Source organism: Danio rerio, chromosome 7 (genome assembly GCF_052040795.2).
Source record: "Danio rerio strain M-AB ecotype USA chromosome 7, GRCz13ab, whole genome shotgun sequence".
Lineage (NCBI taxonomy): Eukaryota > Metazoa > Chordata > Actinopteri > Cypriniformes > Danionidae > Danio > Danio rerio.
In genome coordinates, this window is record NC_141027.1 from 59,596,604 (window position 1) to 59,613,544 (window position 16,941).

The 16,941-nt window shown below is 38.8% G+C and overlaps 2 protein-coding genes across 14 annotated transcripts in view; one reads left to right on the plus strand and one right to left on the minus strand.

Moving 5' to 3' along the window:
* m1ap (meiosis 1 associated protein) overlaps positions 1-16,941 on the minus strand; it is a 67,941-nt gene that overhangs the window by 6,362 nt on the left and 44,638 nt on the right. For 9 of the 13 annotated variants that reach the window (XM_087258364.1, XM_087258365.1, XM_087258371.1 and 6 more), the window contains exons 5-9: positions 5,250-5,417; positions 4,966-5,125; positions 4,213-4,354; positions 3,913-4,116; positions 952-1,131 (exon numbers count right to left, since the gene is read on the minus strand). In XM_087258364.1, coding sequence (XP_087114490.1) covers positions 952-1,131; positions 3,913-4,116; positions 4,213-4,354; positions 4,966-5,125; positions 5,250-5,417 — 854 coding nt within the window. 13 annotated transcript variants of the gene reach the window in all.
* On the plus strand, positions 6,116-14,945 carry LOC147843219 (uncharacterized). The gene is made up of 2 exons (XM_087261978.1): positions 6,116-9,282; positions 10,714-14,945. Exon 2 carries the CDS (start codon positions 12,164-12,166, stop codon positions 12,899-12,901), a length of 738 nt encoding a protein of 245 aa, XP_087118104.1. The 5' UTR covers positions 6,116-9,282; positions 10,714-12,163; the 3' UTR covers positions 12,902-14,945.

Genomic DNA, 16,941 nt, shown 5'->3' on the forward strand with positions numbered 1-16,941 from the left:
TAAAGGTTATAACAACCCATAGAACACATAAAACAAATTTAATCCATCTCCCATGATGCACCTGGGTATAGTGCTGTGGACCAGCTCATTACAATGTTTATTTGCATTTAGACTGCTTTATAAAATGTCTGATTAGAATGCAGGGCTTTAGTGCTGTCGCCTCACAGCAAGAAGGTCACTGGTTCGAGCCTTAGCTGAGTCAGTTGGCGTTTCCTTGTAGAGTTTGCATGTTCTCCCTGCATTCCAAACAGTCCAAAGACATGCGGTACAGGTGAATTGGGTAAGCTAAATTGTCAGTAGTGTATGAGTGTGAATGTGTGTGTATAAATGTTTTCCAGAGATGGGTTGCAGCTGGATTAGCAGCCGCTGCGTAAAACATGTGGTGGATAAGTTGGCAGTTCAATCCGCTGTGACGACCCCAGATTAATAAAGGGACTAAGCCGAAAAGAAAATGAATGATTTAGAATGTCACAGTATTGGGAGAACAGTTTGAAGCTTAGCACACACCTCTTTGCTTTAACCAGATCACTAATCTATATAGATCAACTTACTGAGACAATATAATATCTTAGTTTTTAATATAGTAGTAAGCTAACCGGGATTCAGAATTGCTAAAATTTTTCCTAGAACAGCGACGTCCAAATATGCTTCCAGAGGGCCACTGCCTTGCACAGTTTTGTTCTAACCATAATTTAGCACACCTCTGACCCAGATACTAATTAATGTGTCAAGACTCTATAAAAGTGTACTGGAGGACTAAAGTCTGCAGGGCACTGGCCCACCAGGAGCAGGGCAGAATTAAACACCTCTGTCCTAAAGTATTGTATATTAAATCCACAAAATTATCAATAATTTCACTTGAAAACATTTAATTGTATAAAACTCCAGATCTTCATCTTGTTCCTACTAATGCCTCTGTGTTGCACATAGATCAAACATTTTTTTTCTAACCTGACGCTGTGTAGAGCCCTCTGGTGGTCGACTAGCACCCCTGCACTGGCCACGGGCCTGTGCTCCAAATAGCTGTGATGAACGGGTGAGCAAACCTCTAATTCTCAGGTGCACATACAGGTTGGAATCCAGACAGAGAGGGTTAAATACAGGGTCCTTCTCCAGCTGTTCTAGGGAGCTCTAAGTGATCAAAGATTATTTTGATGTCAGTTTGGTAATAGGCATGGAATAGAAATTCTGCCTTCTAATCTGAAAATGACTAACCCTTGAGTGTGTGCACAAACACACACACACATAGTTGGACAATGAAACTGAAACGCCTGGTTTTAGACCACAATAATGCATTTGTATGGTGTAAGGCCTCCTTTTGCGAACTATATATAATCAATTCACCTTGGGAATAACAGAAGTCCTGCACAGTGGCCAGAGGGATTTTTAGCCATTCTTCTAGAATAGTGGCCAGGTCACTAAGTGATGCTGGTAGAGGAAAACGTTCCCTGAATTGCTCCTTCAAAACACCCCAAAGTGGCTCAATAATATTAAAATCTGGTGACTGTGCAGGCCAAGGTAGATATTCATCAAACAACTCTGTGAGCAGTCTTTCTGTGTGTATTTGTGAATTATCATACTGATTCCATAGTGACTTACAGTATCCTAGACCCTTTTCAGTTTGTGTATAGGTCTAAGTGAGGGGTGGAGGATGCAGCAGGGACTCTGCTACACTTAGTTCTTAAGCATCTTGACAAGCTTAAAACATTGAACAAGTTACTTTTTATTGACTTTTCTTCTGCATTCAATACCATTCAGCCAAATATTTTGGCTGAGAAACTTATTAATGAATTTCAGTTGGATATGCTTGTAGAATGGATTTTACATGTTCTTGTTCAGAGAATACAGAGGGTTGAAGTGAATAATCGTTTCTCTGAATGGCTGTTATTACAGGGTCACCTTAAGATGATGTCTTTTTCTTCTATATTATTTATTTTGTACACAAGTAGTTTTAGGAGTACTTTTATCAATAGGTATATTATAAAATTAGCTGATGACGCTGTTTTTGTTTGTTTGTTAAGTGAGGAAGGCTCCATGCATGGTCTTGTAGTTGATCATTTTTCCAGCTTGTTTCAGGAGGCTTCCTTACAATTGAATGTTCTTAACACTAAAGAGATGACTATTGATTTTAATTCTAAGAGGAGACTGATTAAGGGTAAGCAAACAAGTATTAATGGTGGGGGTGTTAAGAGTATTGATCAATACAAGTATTGGTTTGAGGTAATAAATTGTCCTCTTCTGTTATAACCAATATATTGTGTAAGAAGGGGGAGCTAAGATTGTACTGCTTACATAAATTAGGATGATTTATTCTAGATAAGAACACTCATGTACATGTCTTACAGTTCATACATTTCATACACATACGCTTTGTTGGTTCAAAGTGTAAAAAATAAAAGTTGTTTGGAGAACATTGTGGACCTTGGAGGAAAGATTAAGGAAAAAAAAAATACAGATGACTATAGCTGTTGTACCATAGACAAGTTTTGAGTAAAGCTCAGAGTATTTTGTCAGATGACTGCCGTCATATGCACCACAAGTTTTCTCTTCTACCTTCAGGTATTCGATACAGAACTCCTATTAGTTAAACAAACTGATTCAAACTTTCATTTATCCCCTCATCTGTAAGGTTTTTAAATTTAGGGTAGAATTCATTTATTTTCTTTTCGACTCAGTCCCTTCATTAATCTAGGGTCACCACAGCAAAATGATCCACCAACTTATCCAGCATATGTTTTACGCCATGGATGAACTTCCGAGCTGCAACCCATCAATGGGAAACATGCATACACACTCATACACACACATACACTATGGACAATTTATATTTACCCAATTCACCTAAAGCACGTCTTTGGACTTGTAGGGGAAACCAGAGCACCTGGAGGAAACCCACGCAAACATGAGGAGAACATGCAAACTCCACAAATGCAAACTCTGAGGCTAAAACCAGCAACCTTCTTGCTGTGAGGCGATCATGCTACCCACTGTGCCACTGTGACACCAGAGTAGATTAGTTTTGTACAATGCTTGTATGCTGCAACCTAATTGCCTTCAGGAAATGAATAAAGACTGACTGACTGATACATGGCACCACCTTTAAGATAGAATGTTTGAATCATTGGGTGCACATGCTCCTCTAGAATGGTTCGGTAGTCCTTGGTAGTAACACGTCCACCTTGCACAATTATTGGGCCTAAGGAATGCTGGGAATGATAGGGAATGACATTGCAGCCCAAACCATCATTGATCCATCCCTGTGCTTTACTCTGGGCATGCAAAAGTCAGGATTGTACACTTCTTTGGGACTTCTCCACACCGTACATCTCCTGTATGTGAGAAACATTGTTCCAGCTGGCACCTTAAAACAGATATTTGGCGTTTGCATGAGCGACCAAAGGTTTGGCTATAGCAGTCTGTATATTAACCCTGTGGAGCTCCCGACGAACAGTTTAGGTGGAAACAGGAGAGTTGAGGAACACTTAATTCAGCAGTGAGTTGGGCAGCTGTGGTATTGTTTTTTGGATACAATCTGGGTTAGCACCTGGAAATCCCTTTCAGATAGCTCCCTCTTGCATTCACACTAAGTCCTGTTGGCTGTGGTTCATCCTTCTTATTGGTATGCTGACATTCCCCTGGATACCTTGGCTCTTGATGCATCACAAAAACTCAGATGCGCCAGCGAGACGACAACCAACAATTTGTCCTCTTTTGAACATTGATGTTATCCATAATGTTGTGTGCATTGCAATATTTTAAGCAAAACTGTTTTATTACTCTGCTAATTAAACTTTTACACTTTGCACTTACTGGTTGAAATTTAGCCATAATATCTCCAACACTAAATTGACCAGTGTTTCAGTTTCACTGTCCAACCCCTCTATGTATTTGTATATCGTTATGTAATGGCACCTCCACAGTGTTGAGAGCAAGAAGTGGAGGGTCTTCCACTGAGACAGGCAAGCAGCAGGGCAGCATAAGTTCTCGTGTCATCACAGGTTTCAGAAGCAGAGAGTGAGAACCAGAAGACTGAATTACATAGTAGGAGAACACACCAGAACCTGGAGAAGACCCCGGCTCAGACTCTGAGCGCACCAAAAGGAACCAGTCACGGGTCTGTCAAACAAATAATAAATGTAAACAAAATGTTAAAATTAGTGCTCCATGAAAACATGCACATAGATACAAAGTAAAAAAAAAACAAGCACTGACTTTTAGTATGTGACAGAGTGCATGAAACATCTGGTTGTTTGTTTCCATTTCATCCCAGTCCAGTTGCCAACACGAGGTTGGTCTGACAATGAGTGGTAGTCCATACAGGACAGACTGACACACTCCATCGGCATGAAGAACTCTGAGACACACAGACAACAGCTAACTCATAACATTCATGTTTCATTTTTTAAATATTTGTAACAATAAATGTTTTTACTGTCACTTTTGATTAATCTAATTACATTTTGCAAAAAAAAAAAGCTTTTTTAAGCATCTTACAAATAATAACTAAATGTTAGTGAGTAAACTGACAAAAAGAAATGTCTGTGTGAACTGGAATATTATGCAAGTGTCAAATTGGCCAATAATGACTAGGTATGGGCAAGAGATTGTATCACTGGTCTCTGAAAAATGACCTCATGTGCATGGAAATCATATGCAAAACACTCAAAGGGAAATACAATGTATGACTGTCTGTGGGAAACAAAAAAGACTCAAACACAGAGCTGTCTGTTTGATTAAAAACCTCACTGTCATGCTAACTTTTGCATACTTATAATCTTAAACTCTTTTCTTTTACACAAAATACAAAACATTCAACTCAACAAAAATTACATTAACTTCTGCTTGTTTCTGAGACATTATTGTTCAGTATAAAACATTACAGCATTATGTAAAAGCTCTGTTAACTGACTGTTCACAAATAACTTTAGCCCTTAAACAAAAACCTGACTAGAGATGTGACTGTACTTGACAACTCGTAAGCGCTGTGGTGAGAAGTTTTGATTGGCGAGACTCTTGTTTGGTGGCTGGAAATCTTGCATGCTCTCAGTCTTCATTCCAAGGTCAGGAATGCTGGCAAGCAGTGTTGGGCTGATTAGTCTCTCCTGCATGTCACACTTTAAACAGACTGCAGACAACGACATAAGCAGAAGAAATACACACACATAATAAGCATAAACAATACAAGGTTCACCAATATTTTGTGCAGCAAAAAAGGTTATTCTTTTAGAGGAGAAACCATGTGTATATACCCGGGCTTGAGCTGCTGTTGGCAGAAAAACAAGAAGGGGGTAACAACAAGTGCAAGTGTTCTCGATCTCCCCCCTGTTCATGAAGCCACATTTTCAGAGTGCTCTCCAAGGCCTCAACTGTGCTCTCCACCAGCTGCAGATCCATCTCCGTCCCCAGCATAAGACTCTCTACAGGAGGTGAAACAATACATTATTAAATGCAACAGAATAAATGCAGTGTGAATGTACAAGACTTTACTTCAGCGTAACCTCTGTAGTTGAGTAACTAGAAAAAATAAAGTGCTCAAACCAATACTGTACCTGTTTAAAAGTTTATAAAAACATCCGTTCCAAAAAAGAAAAAGCACTGATAACCCATATCCTTCTTGTTTTTTATTCTCTTATTATAGGGCCTGTTCTGACATTTAACGCCTGAACTTCATTTTATAAATAAACCAATCATATGGCAAATAGCTGTTAATCAAAGTCAATGTCCTGTGAGATGAAATTTGCAGTACTCTAAACCCCCAGTAGAGGATGCTGTAAAACCAGTTCCCTCTTTTAGCAGGAATAAACATTCCACACCAACAGAGCTTAATGTGTTTGTGATATGAGATATTTAAACATATTCAGTTCTTAATTTTGTTCATTGTTAGCCATTTTAGGTTATACCTGTAAACTTAAAATAAAATAAACCATAATTATCCTGCCTAAAACCTAAATTTCTAGTAAATAGTATAGTATTTTTAAATTTAATTTCTGGCCTTAATGTAACTGAGTTTTATATAACCAATTCTGATACAGGTTATTTGCGTGCTTATGCTTTACAGAAATGATTGGCACAATCTGTTTGATGCTTTACTTCTCTTTTTAATGTATTTTTGTTTAGAATGCAAAACGGTAAATATAATCACTTCCCTAGAATAAGGATGCACTTTCCAGAAAGGAACAAAGAAAACAAATGCATAATTAATTACTAAGTCCATATTGACTGCCATGTTATCAGCATTTTGCTTTTAACTGTCTAGATTAGCAACCTGCTGACAAAGCTGTTTGTTTATGCAGGACTTGTACACAAATTGTGATCTAGCATGGAGAAAGATTACTTCCTCAACTTCCTTTTGCTTGTATGGTAAATGTAATACCATTTTGAGTTAACTCTTTTTTGGCTCTACCAAATGGTTAACAATGTTTTGACTGTTAAAAAAAAAACTGTTAAATGTCATTAAAAAGACATCTGATTTTGGTTTTATTGTAAAAAAAAAAAAGGAAAACATGTTAAATGAGAATCTGAAATATTTTATGTCATACTTTAAAAAAATAAAGATGATTTAAGATTCAAAACTGTTTTATTTTGATTTTTTATTTTTTTTAATTGGTCTTACACTACATACTTTACACATAATTTTCTGATGTTTCATAGTATATGTATTAATTCCGGTACGTTTATTAAAAAAAAGACCTTTACCAAATGGTTGATATTTTAGAAATGAAGGGATGTGTTGAAAAAAAATTATTGATTGTGTTAACTAGCGACATTAGCAGTTAAGGGTCACACTTTATTTTGATGGTCTATTTGTTAAATGAATTTACATTGCATCTACATGCAAACTAATTCTCATTAGATTATAAGTAGACTGTTAGGTTGGGGTTTGGGTTAGTGTAAGTTGACATATAGTCATATAGAATATCCAAAAATGCAATCAATTTTTATTTGTTAGTGTGGAAGTTAAAGGATTAAAAGCGATATACTGCACACTGGTAGGAACATCAAAAAGCTTGAATCCAATGAGAGAATTCTTAAATTTATAAAATCAGTAAATCTAATTTGATTAAATGGATATACCACAATAAAAATGCAGTGTCTGCATTAAAATACCATAAAATATAATAAATTTATCATAAAAGTGGTTCAAAAGTGGTTACATTTAGTAACTGTTATTCCTTTTAACAAAACATTAAGTTGGATCAGTTAGGTCATATCTGTGATACATTTATAGAATTCAAATAGGCAGATGAATGTCTGCCTTGGGAAGAACTGAAGTTAAAAAATGAAAGAAATAGAATAGATATGAGCGTAATATAAAATTTCAAATTGTTTTATTGTATGTGTTGCAAGAGTCAACGAGGAAACTGAAATGTATGTGAACAATCACAGCCACTCTCTCTGGTTTCTTAGTCCCTCTAAATTATTCATGTGTTCTCTGGAGTGCTATAGGGCCTTAAGAGGGTAATGGAGTTTCAAAGAACATCTTTAATCTTTCATTCCCTAAACTCAATAACTGGGAAAAAACCCCGATGGCTGAAGTATGAGAAGGAGAACAATGAACTCAAGCAGACAATCACCATCAATTTAGGATTGGCATGAGTGGCATTTTAAGACCAACAATATAAATTGATGCAGGTCATGATAATTGCCTTTTAGCTTTTCTTAATATTTAGAAATATTTTGTCTTCAGCTCAAATCAGCATACTATGCACTTGCAAGCTGTACATTTCTGATAAAAAGAGATAGAAGGTAAAACCTTCCCAGTATTAAATAGTTGCATTTAAATAAATTAGATACAGTTTATTACAAGTAATTGCTTTTTTCTATACCTCTAAACTGAAATCAATTTCTACTGAGAAACTGCAGAGCAATTTAGGTCAGCAGTCTTTTAATTCAAGTTTTAAATACATATAGCTGATTACCATGAATCTCAGTGCTTCTTTAAATGCAGGGGATATTTTCAGATGGAAAGGGTGAGAAAAACACATGCATAAATGAAGAGGCAATTGACACACATCCCCCGTATCACTTCTGACACATGAATTGCCTTTTATGATGTCATGATCTACATGCTTTTCTCATGTCAAACTATGATTCACGAAGTGAAACAACAGTAAAAGCACTGCCTTTTTCAGTTTCTTATCATGACATTTAACATTTTTGTTTTGTTCCTTAAACAGCACTTGTGCATTTTTCAGTCATTCTCCTCAAATCCAATTATATAGACATCAAATAAAAGCATGTGCATAAATGTGCATAAAATATGTCAAGCGTTTGGGTAGACAGAAGATGAGGATTTAATCTGAAAAACAAAAGGTGGGTTAAGTAAAATAAAATAAGAATAACCCTGGGGGGAAACTTTAACTGAAAAAAGAAAAAAGCTGGGAAGGCAGGTCAGGATCAAGGCCAAACAAAAAACACAGGGTAAGTATCGACGATGAACTAGCAAAGGACAGCAAACATGAGCAAGCTTTGAGCAAGAGAAATCAATAAGCAAACAGAATGGTGAATGCTCTGTTTGACACGAAGTGACAAAAACAAAACTTATGTACTTACATCAAACATGACTACAACACACAGTCAATGAGAACACTTGTTTTAAAGGGCACCTATGGTAAAAAATCTACTTTTCAAGCTATTTGTACAGACATGTGTTTAAGTATAGTGTATAGACTGTCATATTGGGGTGATATAAACACACAGTGCTTTTTTTTTAAGGTAAACAACATAAAAACGGTGGACCAATTGGAGCTGTTTTCAGAGCGACCGCAACTTGACCCAGGAGTGCAGTCCCCCCGCCCACCAATATTGATTGACAGGCTCGCGTCATCTAATCCTCAGTTTGTCATTTTACATCCGCCATTTTCAGCGTGAGTCAAAGCAAAATCACTAAAGGAACATCCTTGCTCTATTTTTAGATGTAAGGGTCATTAGGCTCAACACAAGATCAATATTCTCCACATTATCACTCTAATCGGAATTATTGGTTGTACCTTTTGCAAACGTGTACTTTTCATTGCATACACCTTAAACTTCAGCCGTTCGCATTTTTCATGTTCACAGAAACTCCTTTTGATCTTAGCTAGGTGCAGCTGGAAAAGTGCAAGGGCGTTCCCTCATGTGCGTGTCTCTCCATTGGAAATAAAATAACAAACTTGCCTGCAGGTCACACACCAGAAGCTCTGCTTTGCGTGGCGCGATGCTGATGCAGCGCCATGCATTTTGGAATTCTGGATGTGGATTTCTGTCGGGGTGCATGCGGCGTGTGTTCCCTGATGGAAGCCTGTGTTCAGTAGGGTTGGGCATCTAAGCTATAATGCCGATCCGATACGCATCTCGATACAAAGAATACGATCCGATATATTAGCGATACATTTGTGACATATTGCGATGCAACACGATACGATTCACACCCATATCACGATACGATGCGATATTTCAGCACTAACTAATTAGATCAAGTTTATGAGATGATGTGAAAGAGGATGCTGTGCCATTGAATGAGTTTGATTATTTATTAACCAAGCAAAACCAAGACTTTTTTTTACAAACTGGCTTTTCTCTCAGAGCCAGAGTGTCAGTTTACAGTAGAGGGCCATTTTAGAACATATAGCACATATTATTTAAGTATTTTCAAGATAAACAGAATGTATAAGTGCAATATATATTAAAAAAATATGTATATATTTGCACTCTTTCAACATAAATAAAATTAGCATTGCACAACAAGAATTGTGATTTAACTTTTCAACTATGAAAACAAGTTTTACAAAGATATATTTTGCCACTGATTATTCAAAACTTAAGGTGGTGAACTAGCAGTGTTATGCTGCGTTGAGGCTAATAAAAATATAACAAACCAGCAATCTTCTTGCTGTGGGGTGGTCAAACTACCCACTGTGCCACTGTGACACCCAATTATTTTTATCATTATTATTATTATTAATATTATTATTATTATAATTAAATAAAAATTAACAGGAGGAGGTGTTTAAAACCTTCGTTCTCCGTGACACTAGGCTGAATATCTTTGCAGATGAACAATGCAATAGCATTCGTTATTGGCGTAGAGCGAGCACAACTGTTGCGCATGGAAAAAAAAACTTTCAATGCTTTTCTCACCACTTTTGGAGCTGGTTGAAGCAGTGCGAAAGCCGGGGATGCAGAAACACTGGAAGATGCTTTCACAACAACACCGTGGCGCCGCTTCAAGTGAGATATCAGATTAGTCATACTGCCCGCGTATTTTACAGATGCGCGGCACATTTTGCAAATTGCATCTGTCCTGTCATGTCGTCCATCCTTAAATCCATAATGTTGCTTGCCATACTTTAGATTTAAAACTCAGTGGGGAATAAAATGTTTGTTTTGCTTCTCGCGCTTTCTGAGGGCGCTCCACTAGCTTCATCCGCACACCTGATACACTGAGTTGTAGTGTGTGCACATCCGCAAATCCGTTGCTAAGGCTTACTTTATGTAGGTCGATTAAATTATGCGCCAAAAACAGGTTGACAACACTTGTTAATAAATAAAAAATACATTCTATATTAAAAATATAAGCTGTATCTCGGAAAAATCGATGCATCTCGCAAAAACCGATGCATCTCGATTTGCTTCCAAAATTTCATTCATCCTCTGCTGCTCAACCGATGCACTCGCATCGTGAACGCGCATAACCGCGTATCGATACATATCGGTTAATCTTCCCATCCCTAGTGTTCAGAGTTCTAATATGCGTGGCACGACGATTCGGGACACTTCATGTTTTTGCCGCACCACAGAGAGTGTCTGGTGAGCTGTGTCGCAGCTTCGAGCGGCACATTCGGTGCCTTAGTCAAAGTTAATTTAGTGTGTGTGGTTATTAGTCTTGGTGTACAAGCTCGGCACTTGAAACTAGCATACAGTTGGCTGTAAAACTATACAAAGACACAAAAGATTTTGTACTCTCTGCATGGTCTGTGTCCGAGTCGTACATGTACTGCTGAATGATGATCCTCTCACTCCTGCTCCCCCTCTCAGTCTGCCTGTCTGTTGCAAACACAGAGCTAGTGAGCTCTTGGCTCCGCCCCCTTGTTACATTGGGCGGGAAGCCGAAACTAATTTTCATGTGAAGCAACACGCCTCTAAAACAGTGAGCTGTGTAAATGCCCTCAACATGACACTTTTTACACATTATAAAAAAAAACATCTGAACTGTGTTTTAAACTGAACCTTAACTGGCACACTCAGAAGAACCATAATACTATTAATAAATCATAAAAAAGGGGTGAACTATGTGCCCTTTAACGGTCTGTACACATAAATCAAAAGATGAAAGCAAACAGCCACATGTAAACATGAGACACATGCTTTACACAATGCCAACACAAGACACAAGCACATAAGTATAAACACTCATGTTTACATTTGCAGTATGCATGTTCAGATCGCAGCACAAATCCAAAATTAAACCTGACAGAACCTGACACAAAGACAGCAAAGACAAAATGCCAGACTGGGAACAGCAGGGTGAGGAGCCTGGGGGGCAAAAGCTCTGAGCCACACTGAAACTGACACTAGTGGGTGCTCTGGGGCTGAAGCTGACAATAGTGGATGCTCTGGAGCGGAAGCGGACACTGGTGTGTGCCCTGGGACCGAAGCTCACACTGATGGGTGCTCTGGGGCTAAAGCTGAGACTAGTGGGTGCTCTGGAGCTGAAACTGACTCTGGCAGGTGCTCTGGGGCTAAAGCTGAAACTGACGGGTGCTCTGGGATTGAAGCTGACACATGCGGGTGCTCTGGGACTGAAGCTGACACTGGCAGGTGCTCTGGGCCTGAAGTTGACAGTGGTGGGGGATCTGGGGCTGAGCCTGACACTAGCGGGTGCTTTGGGGCTGAAGCTGACACTGGCAGACGAGTGCTCTGGGGCTAAAGCTGACACTGGTGGGTGCTCTGGGGCTGAGGTTGACACTATCAAGTGCTCTGGGGCTGAAGCTGACACTGGCAAGTGCTCTGAAGCTGAAGCTGACACTGATAGGTGCTTTGGGACTGAAGCTGACAGTGGTGGGGGATCTGGGGCTGAAGCTAACACTAGCGGGTGCTTTGGGGCTGAAGCTGACACTGGCGGGTGAGTGCTCTGGGGCTAAAGCTGACACTGGTGCGTGCTCTGGGGGTGAGGCTGACACTGATGGGTGCTCTTAAGCTGAAACTGACATTGGCGAGTGCTCTTGGGCTGAAGCTGACACTAGTGGGTTCTCTGGGACTGAAGCTGACAATGGTGGGTGCTCTGAAGCTGACAATGGTGGGTGATCTGGAACTGAAGCTGACACTTGTGGGTGCTCTGGGATTAAAGCTGACACTAGCAGATGCTCTGGGGCTGAAGCTGAAACTGGTGAGTGCTCTGGGGCTAAAGCTGACACTGGCGGGTGGTCTTGGGATAAAGCTGACACTGGCAGGTGCTTTGGGGCTGAAGCTAACACTGTCAAGTGCTCTTGTGCTGAAACTGACACTAGCAGGTTCTATGGGACTGAAGCTGACAATGGTGGGTGCTCTGAAGCTGACAATAGTGGGTGCTCTGGAACTGAAGCTGACACTTGTGGGTGCTCTGGGACTGAAGCTGACACTGGCGGGTGCTCTGGGGCTAAAGCTGACACTGGCAGGTGCTCTGGGGCTGAAGCTGACACTGGCTGGTGCTCTGGGGCTGAAGCTGACACTGGCGGGTGCTCTGGGACTGAAGCTAACACTGGCAGGCGCTCTGGGACTGAAGCTGACACTGACGGGTGCTCTGGGTCTGAAGTTGACACCGGCTTGTGGTCTGGAGCTAAAGCTGAAACTGGTGGGCTCACTGGGGCTGAAGCGGACAACGGTGGGTGACATAAAGCTGAAGCTGACACTTGTAGGTGCTCTGGGGTTGAGATTGACCTAATAGGCTTGCAGCCAGGAAGGTTGCCGGTTCGGCTGTAGCCAGTTCGGTTATCACCTGGTGAGTGACAGGTTAGGTAGACCCGGTCTTCAAATATTGCTTCTACTGGCGGGTCATCAAAGAAATGGGGATTGCCAGTCTATGAGTGGAAGGGTAGGTGGATCAAGGGAAGACAGGCCCCTGTTCCCTTGGCTATGGTACATGTAAGGTGTAAGGCACAAACTGCCAGAATTTTAAAATCCTCAGCATTCTCATTTCCCAGACCTGAAGGGGGCTGCTGAGTCCAGCCTTGATGAACTCCTTCAGTGCTGTGGTGGTAAACTCAGGCCTCTCTTCTGCATAAACGAACAGGTAGTCAAACTACTTTACTTCAGACTACCCTTGACAAAGTGAAAGAACTTCATTCTCCTTATGAGAGCTGTCTTTAAGCTTCCATCCCCCAAAAAGCCTATATATGAAGTATTGAACACATTTCAGTAATTCTCTTAAATCATTTCATTTTTCTATTTTCATTTTTTCATAAAATTTTATTTTGTTTTATTTTTATGTTTGTATTGTTTGGGTTTTTACCAAAACCTGGCTCAATGCCAGACAGTTCCTTTAGAATATTATTCCCAAAAAACATGACATGTTCAATACTTATTTTCCCCACATTACTTATTGTACCAACAAAGATTTCGCTTGGTTTTAACATTTTTTCATTCATTTTTATTTACTAAACAAGCAGTCATAAACCCCCTCATCTGCTGCATTGAACAGGTAATGCACATAAGAAAAGACTGCATGCTCATACTAGCTCTTTTTGTATGAGTCAAAAACAGACTGAGATCAAACCATTTTCACATAGAGAGAGATTTTACTTTTAAATCCTGTACAAACAGAAAAATCACCATAATCACATTCTCATGGGATGAGAAATGCAAAGTAAGTGATGAATCAGAACATGCGGGCACTCCACTTTGCCAGCCAGACGCTCCCAGACACATACCTATAACCAAGTATTCCGAATACATGTTCATCAACTCAAAAAAAAAAAAAAAATTCTCCATTTTGAAAAAAATAAAAATAGGCAAATATATAAGATGATTCTTTTGTTTTACAAAAAACAAGAGTGAGAGGTTCTTACATGGCACATCGAGAAACTAATTTGTTCAAACAAGCATATAAAATCATGTCCAATTAATTTCAAGGGCATGCGCTTGTTTAATCTGTCTGTGAGAGCAATGTAAGCAAATACATCCATTCTTTGATTACAAATAATTTATAGCCATACTCGGGCTGCACAATTCAAAGAACAAGAACAAAGATCACGATTCTCTCTGTAGAAAATTTTATTTGAATTAAAGACATAAAATAAGACATAATAATACTGTCAATATCAATATTAAATTCGATAATATTAAAAAGCGTTTATACTTATCATGTGCTTATGTCTTGTGTTGGCATTGTGTCTCATGCTTACATGTAGCTGTTTGCTTTTATGTTTTGTTTTATGTGAACACACTGTTAAAGGGCACATAGTTTACCCCTCTTCATGTTTATGAAGGGTTCATATGCAAAACCCTCTAAATCCATCAGATCTCTTTTTTTGTCAATGAGCATTTTCTATCAGGCTCCTCTTATTAGGTTCAGAAGTTTTATTTTATAGATAATGATAAGGTTATTAGCTAGTAAATACATTTTTTCCCCCAGAAATGCCACTTTACACAATTATTTGGTTTTTAACAAGGTAAAAGCTGCGTCCCAAATGGCATACTATACATTATGCACTCATGCACTATGTACTTATGCACTTACACACTCAACAGGATAGTATATGTATGTAGTGTTGTCCCAAATGGCACACTAATGTTTTTTTACTAAGCGCAAATTCAAACCGTTTTCCTGATGATGTTTGACAGTCGCCAAATCAATAAAATAAACGACCGAATTATTAAATAATACCTGCAGTGAGTATTGCCGCATTCACCATCGTGAGGCGCTATAATCACTCGCGTAGGAGAATTTTGCTTTCACCATCCAAAATAAATAAAGTTATTCAACGTGTGCGTCCGATAGCTCCGCCCCTTCCGCTACGTTAGCAAACCTGCGGTCGTTGAGTGCCTGAAGTGTCCATCATTACACACTTTATTTTAGCGGCTGAATGAGTGCATCATCCGGGTAATTAAAGTGCACTTACTATTTTTAGAGTTTTCAGTGTGAACACACTACTTACACTATTTATACTACAAAATGGCGTAGAATAGTGCATAAGTATGCGATTTGGGACGCAGTGAAATTTTCTTTTGCATTAAAACCAGCTAAATCCACTTGTGCTTTTTTTTTTTGCAAAAACCTCTAAATCTGTGGTTGACAGAAATCAATTGGTCTTCAATGCACAGGACAGTGTCGACATCAAAATACAACTACAGTAGGCTATTCATAATTATGTAGTTAAGTTATTATGTTACACATTTATGCTTGCACTCTGCCATTAACAACTATGTGTCGGTCATTAACTATATAAATAAACATTTCACAAGCAAAGTCATGCATTTGTCATGATCACATTCCCTCAACATTCCCTACAGCCACTGAGACTCACGCAGTGAACAGGCATTCACTGGGTCTACAGTCAAGCAGCATAAACAACTCTCTATATTTGTTATGACAGAAAATCTAAATGCTTGTAGTAATTCTAATTTAAGTGATTTAAATGATGTGCACATTTTCACACATTTTCTTGCAGTGCTTCTTCAAGTCAATGGTTATTGTTACTTTGAATTATAAAAAAATAAACCATGTGCCTCCTGATGATGCACTGAGAAATTTGATTAGACTAATCCAAAAAGTTATTCATAAGTGTACATGCTGATGTTTTTTGGATCATTGTCCTGCTGCAGTACCCAAGTTTGCTTCAGCCTGAGGTCACTGACATGTGAACGGGCATTCTTTTTCAGGATATTTTGGTGCACAGAATTCATGTATACATTTATCACAGCAACCCTTACAGGTCATAAAGCAGCATAACAGCCCCAGCACATCACACTCAACACAATGCCACACATAATGGGACACATCTTCCAAAAAGTTTTGTCTTGACGTGAGTATTTTCCCAAACGTTTTGGGGAACATCAAGATGTTCTGGAAAAACTGAGATAAGCCTTTAGGTTCTTTTTGCTCAGCAGTGGTTTTTGTCTTGAAACTCTGTCATGAGGATTAACATTACATGGGATCTTAGAAACATGGAGTTTACATGTGCAATGCTTCAAAACATGCAAGACATGAGTGTAACAGTCACACAAAACAATAGCAAAGTAGCACATGGGAAAGGAAAAATGCATTTTGTGTGAGCGGCCCCTACTGTGCACCTTATTGGTAGTTAGTCCTGCAGCTTTTAATTCCGTTTACTTCTTCCAGTCTCACCAATTTTCACATACCTTCGAAAACCCTAGCCTTATTAGAGTTTTTCTATAGACTTTGACCATTTTATTCTAAGATTAGTCTCTCATATTAACCCTAGATTAAAATTCATGCATTTATTTGGAACCATAGGCAAAGCTGTAAGCTGCTTATAGGTCATTCACACAAAGTACTGTATTTACTGAGAATTAAACCTTCATTTAAGGTGTTGAGCTTTGTGAACAAAGAAAAAAAAACAATTGGGCAATTCATTTTTGATCTAAAAAAGATAACATGGCCTCTAAAACATTACAAGACTGTCTTCATTGCTCTACACAAGGTATTCAATAGTCACATGTCAATGGTCTGCACATACAGAGGTTTCACCTCATAGCTTAAGCCTGTCTTATTTATACTCTAAAGTGACAACAAAAACTACACACAAAATAAAGTGATGACACAAAATGTGTTACAAAAACCCAAGTTGTAAGACAATCAAAAAAGTAGCATCTATTATTATACGATACAGTATACTAGGAGGGGGATTTTTTTTACAAAACTGTCAGCTTGGTTCATGTCATGGTTCTGTGGTCATGGCTATTGTTTTCCAGGTTACACTGTAAAAAACCATTGTAACACACAAATACCAGCATAAAATACAT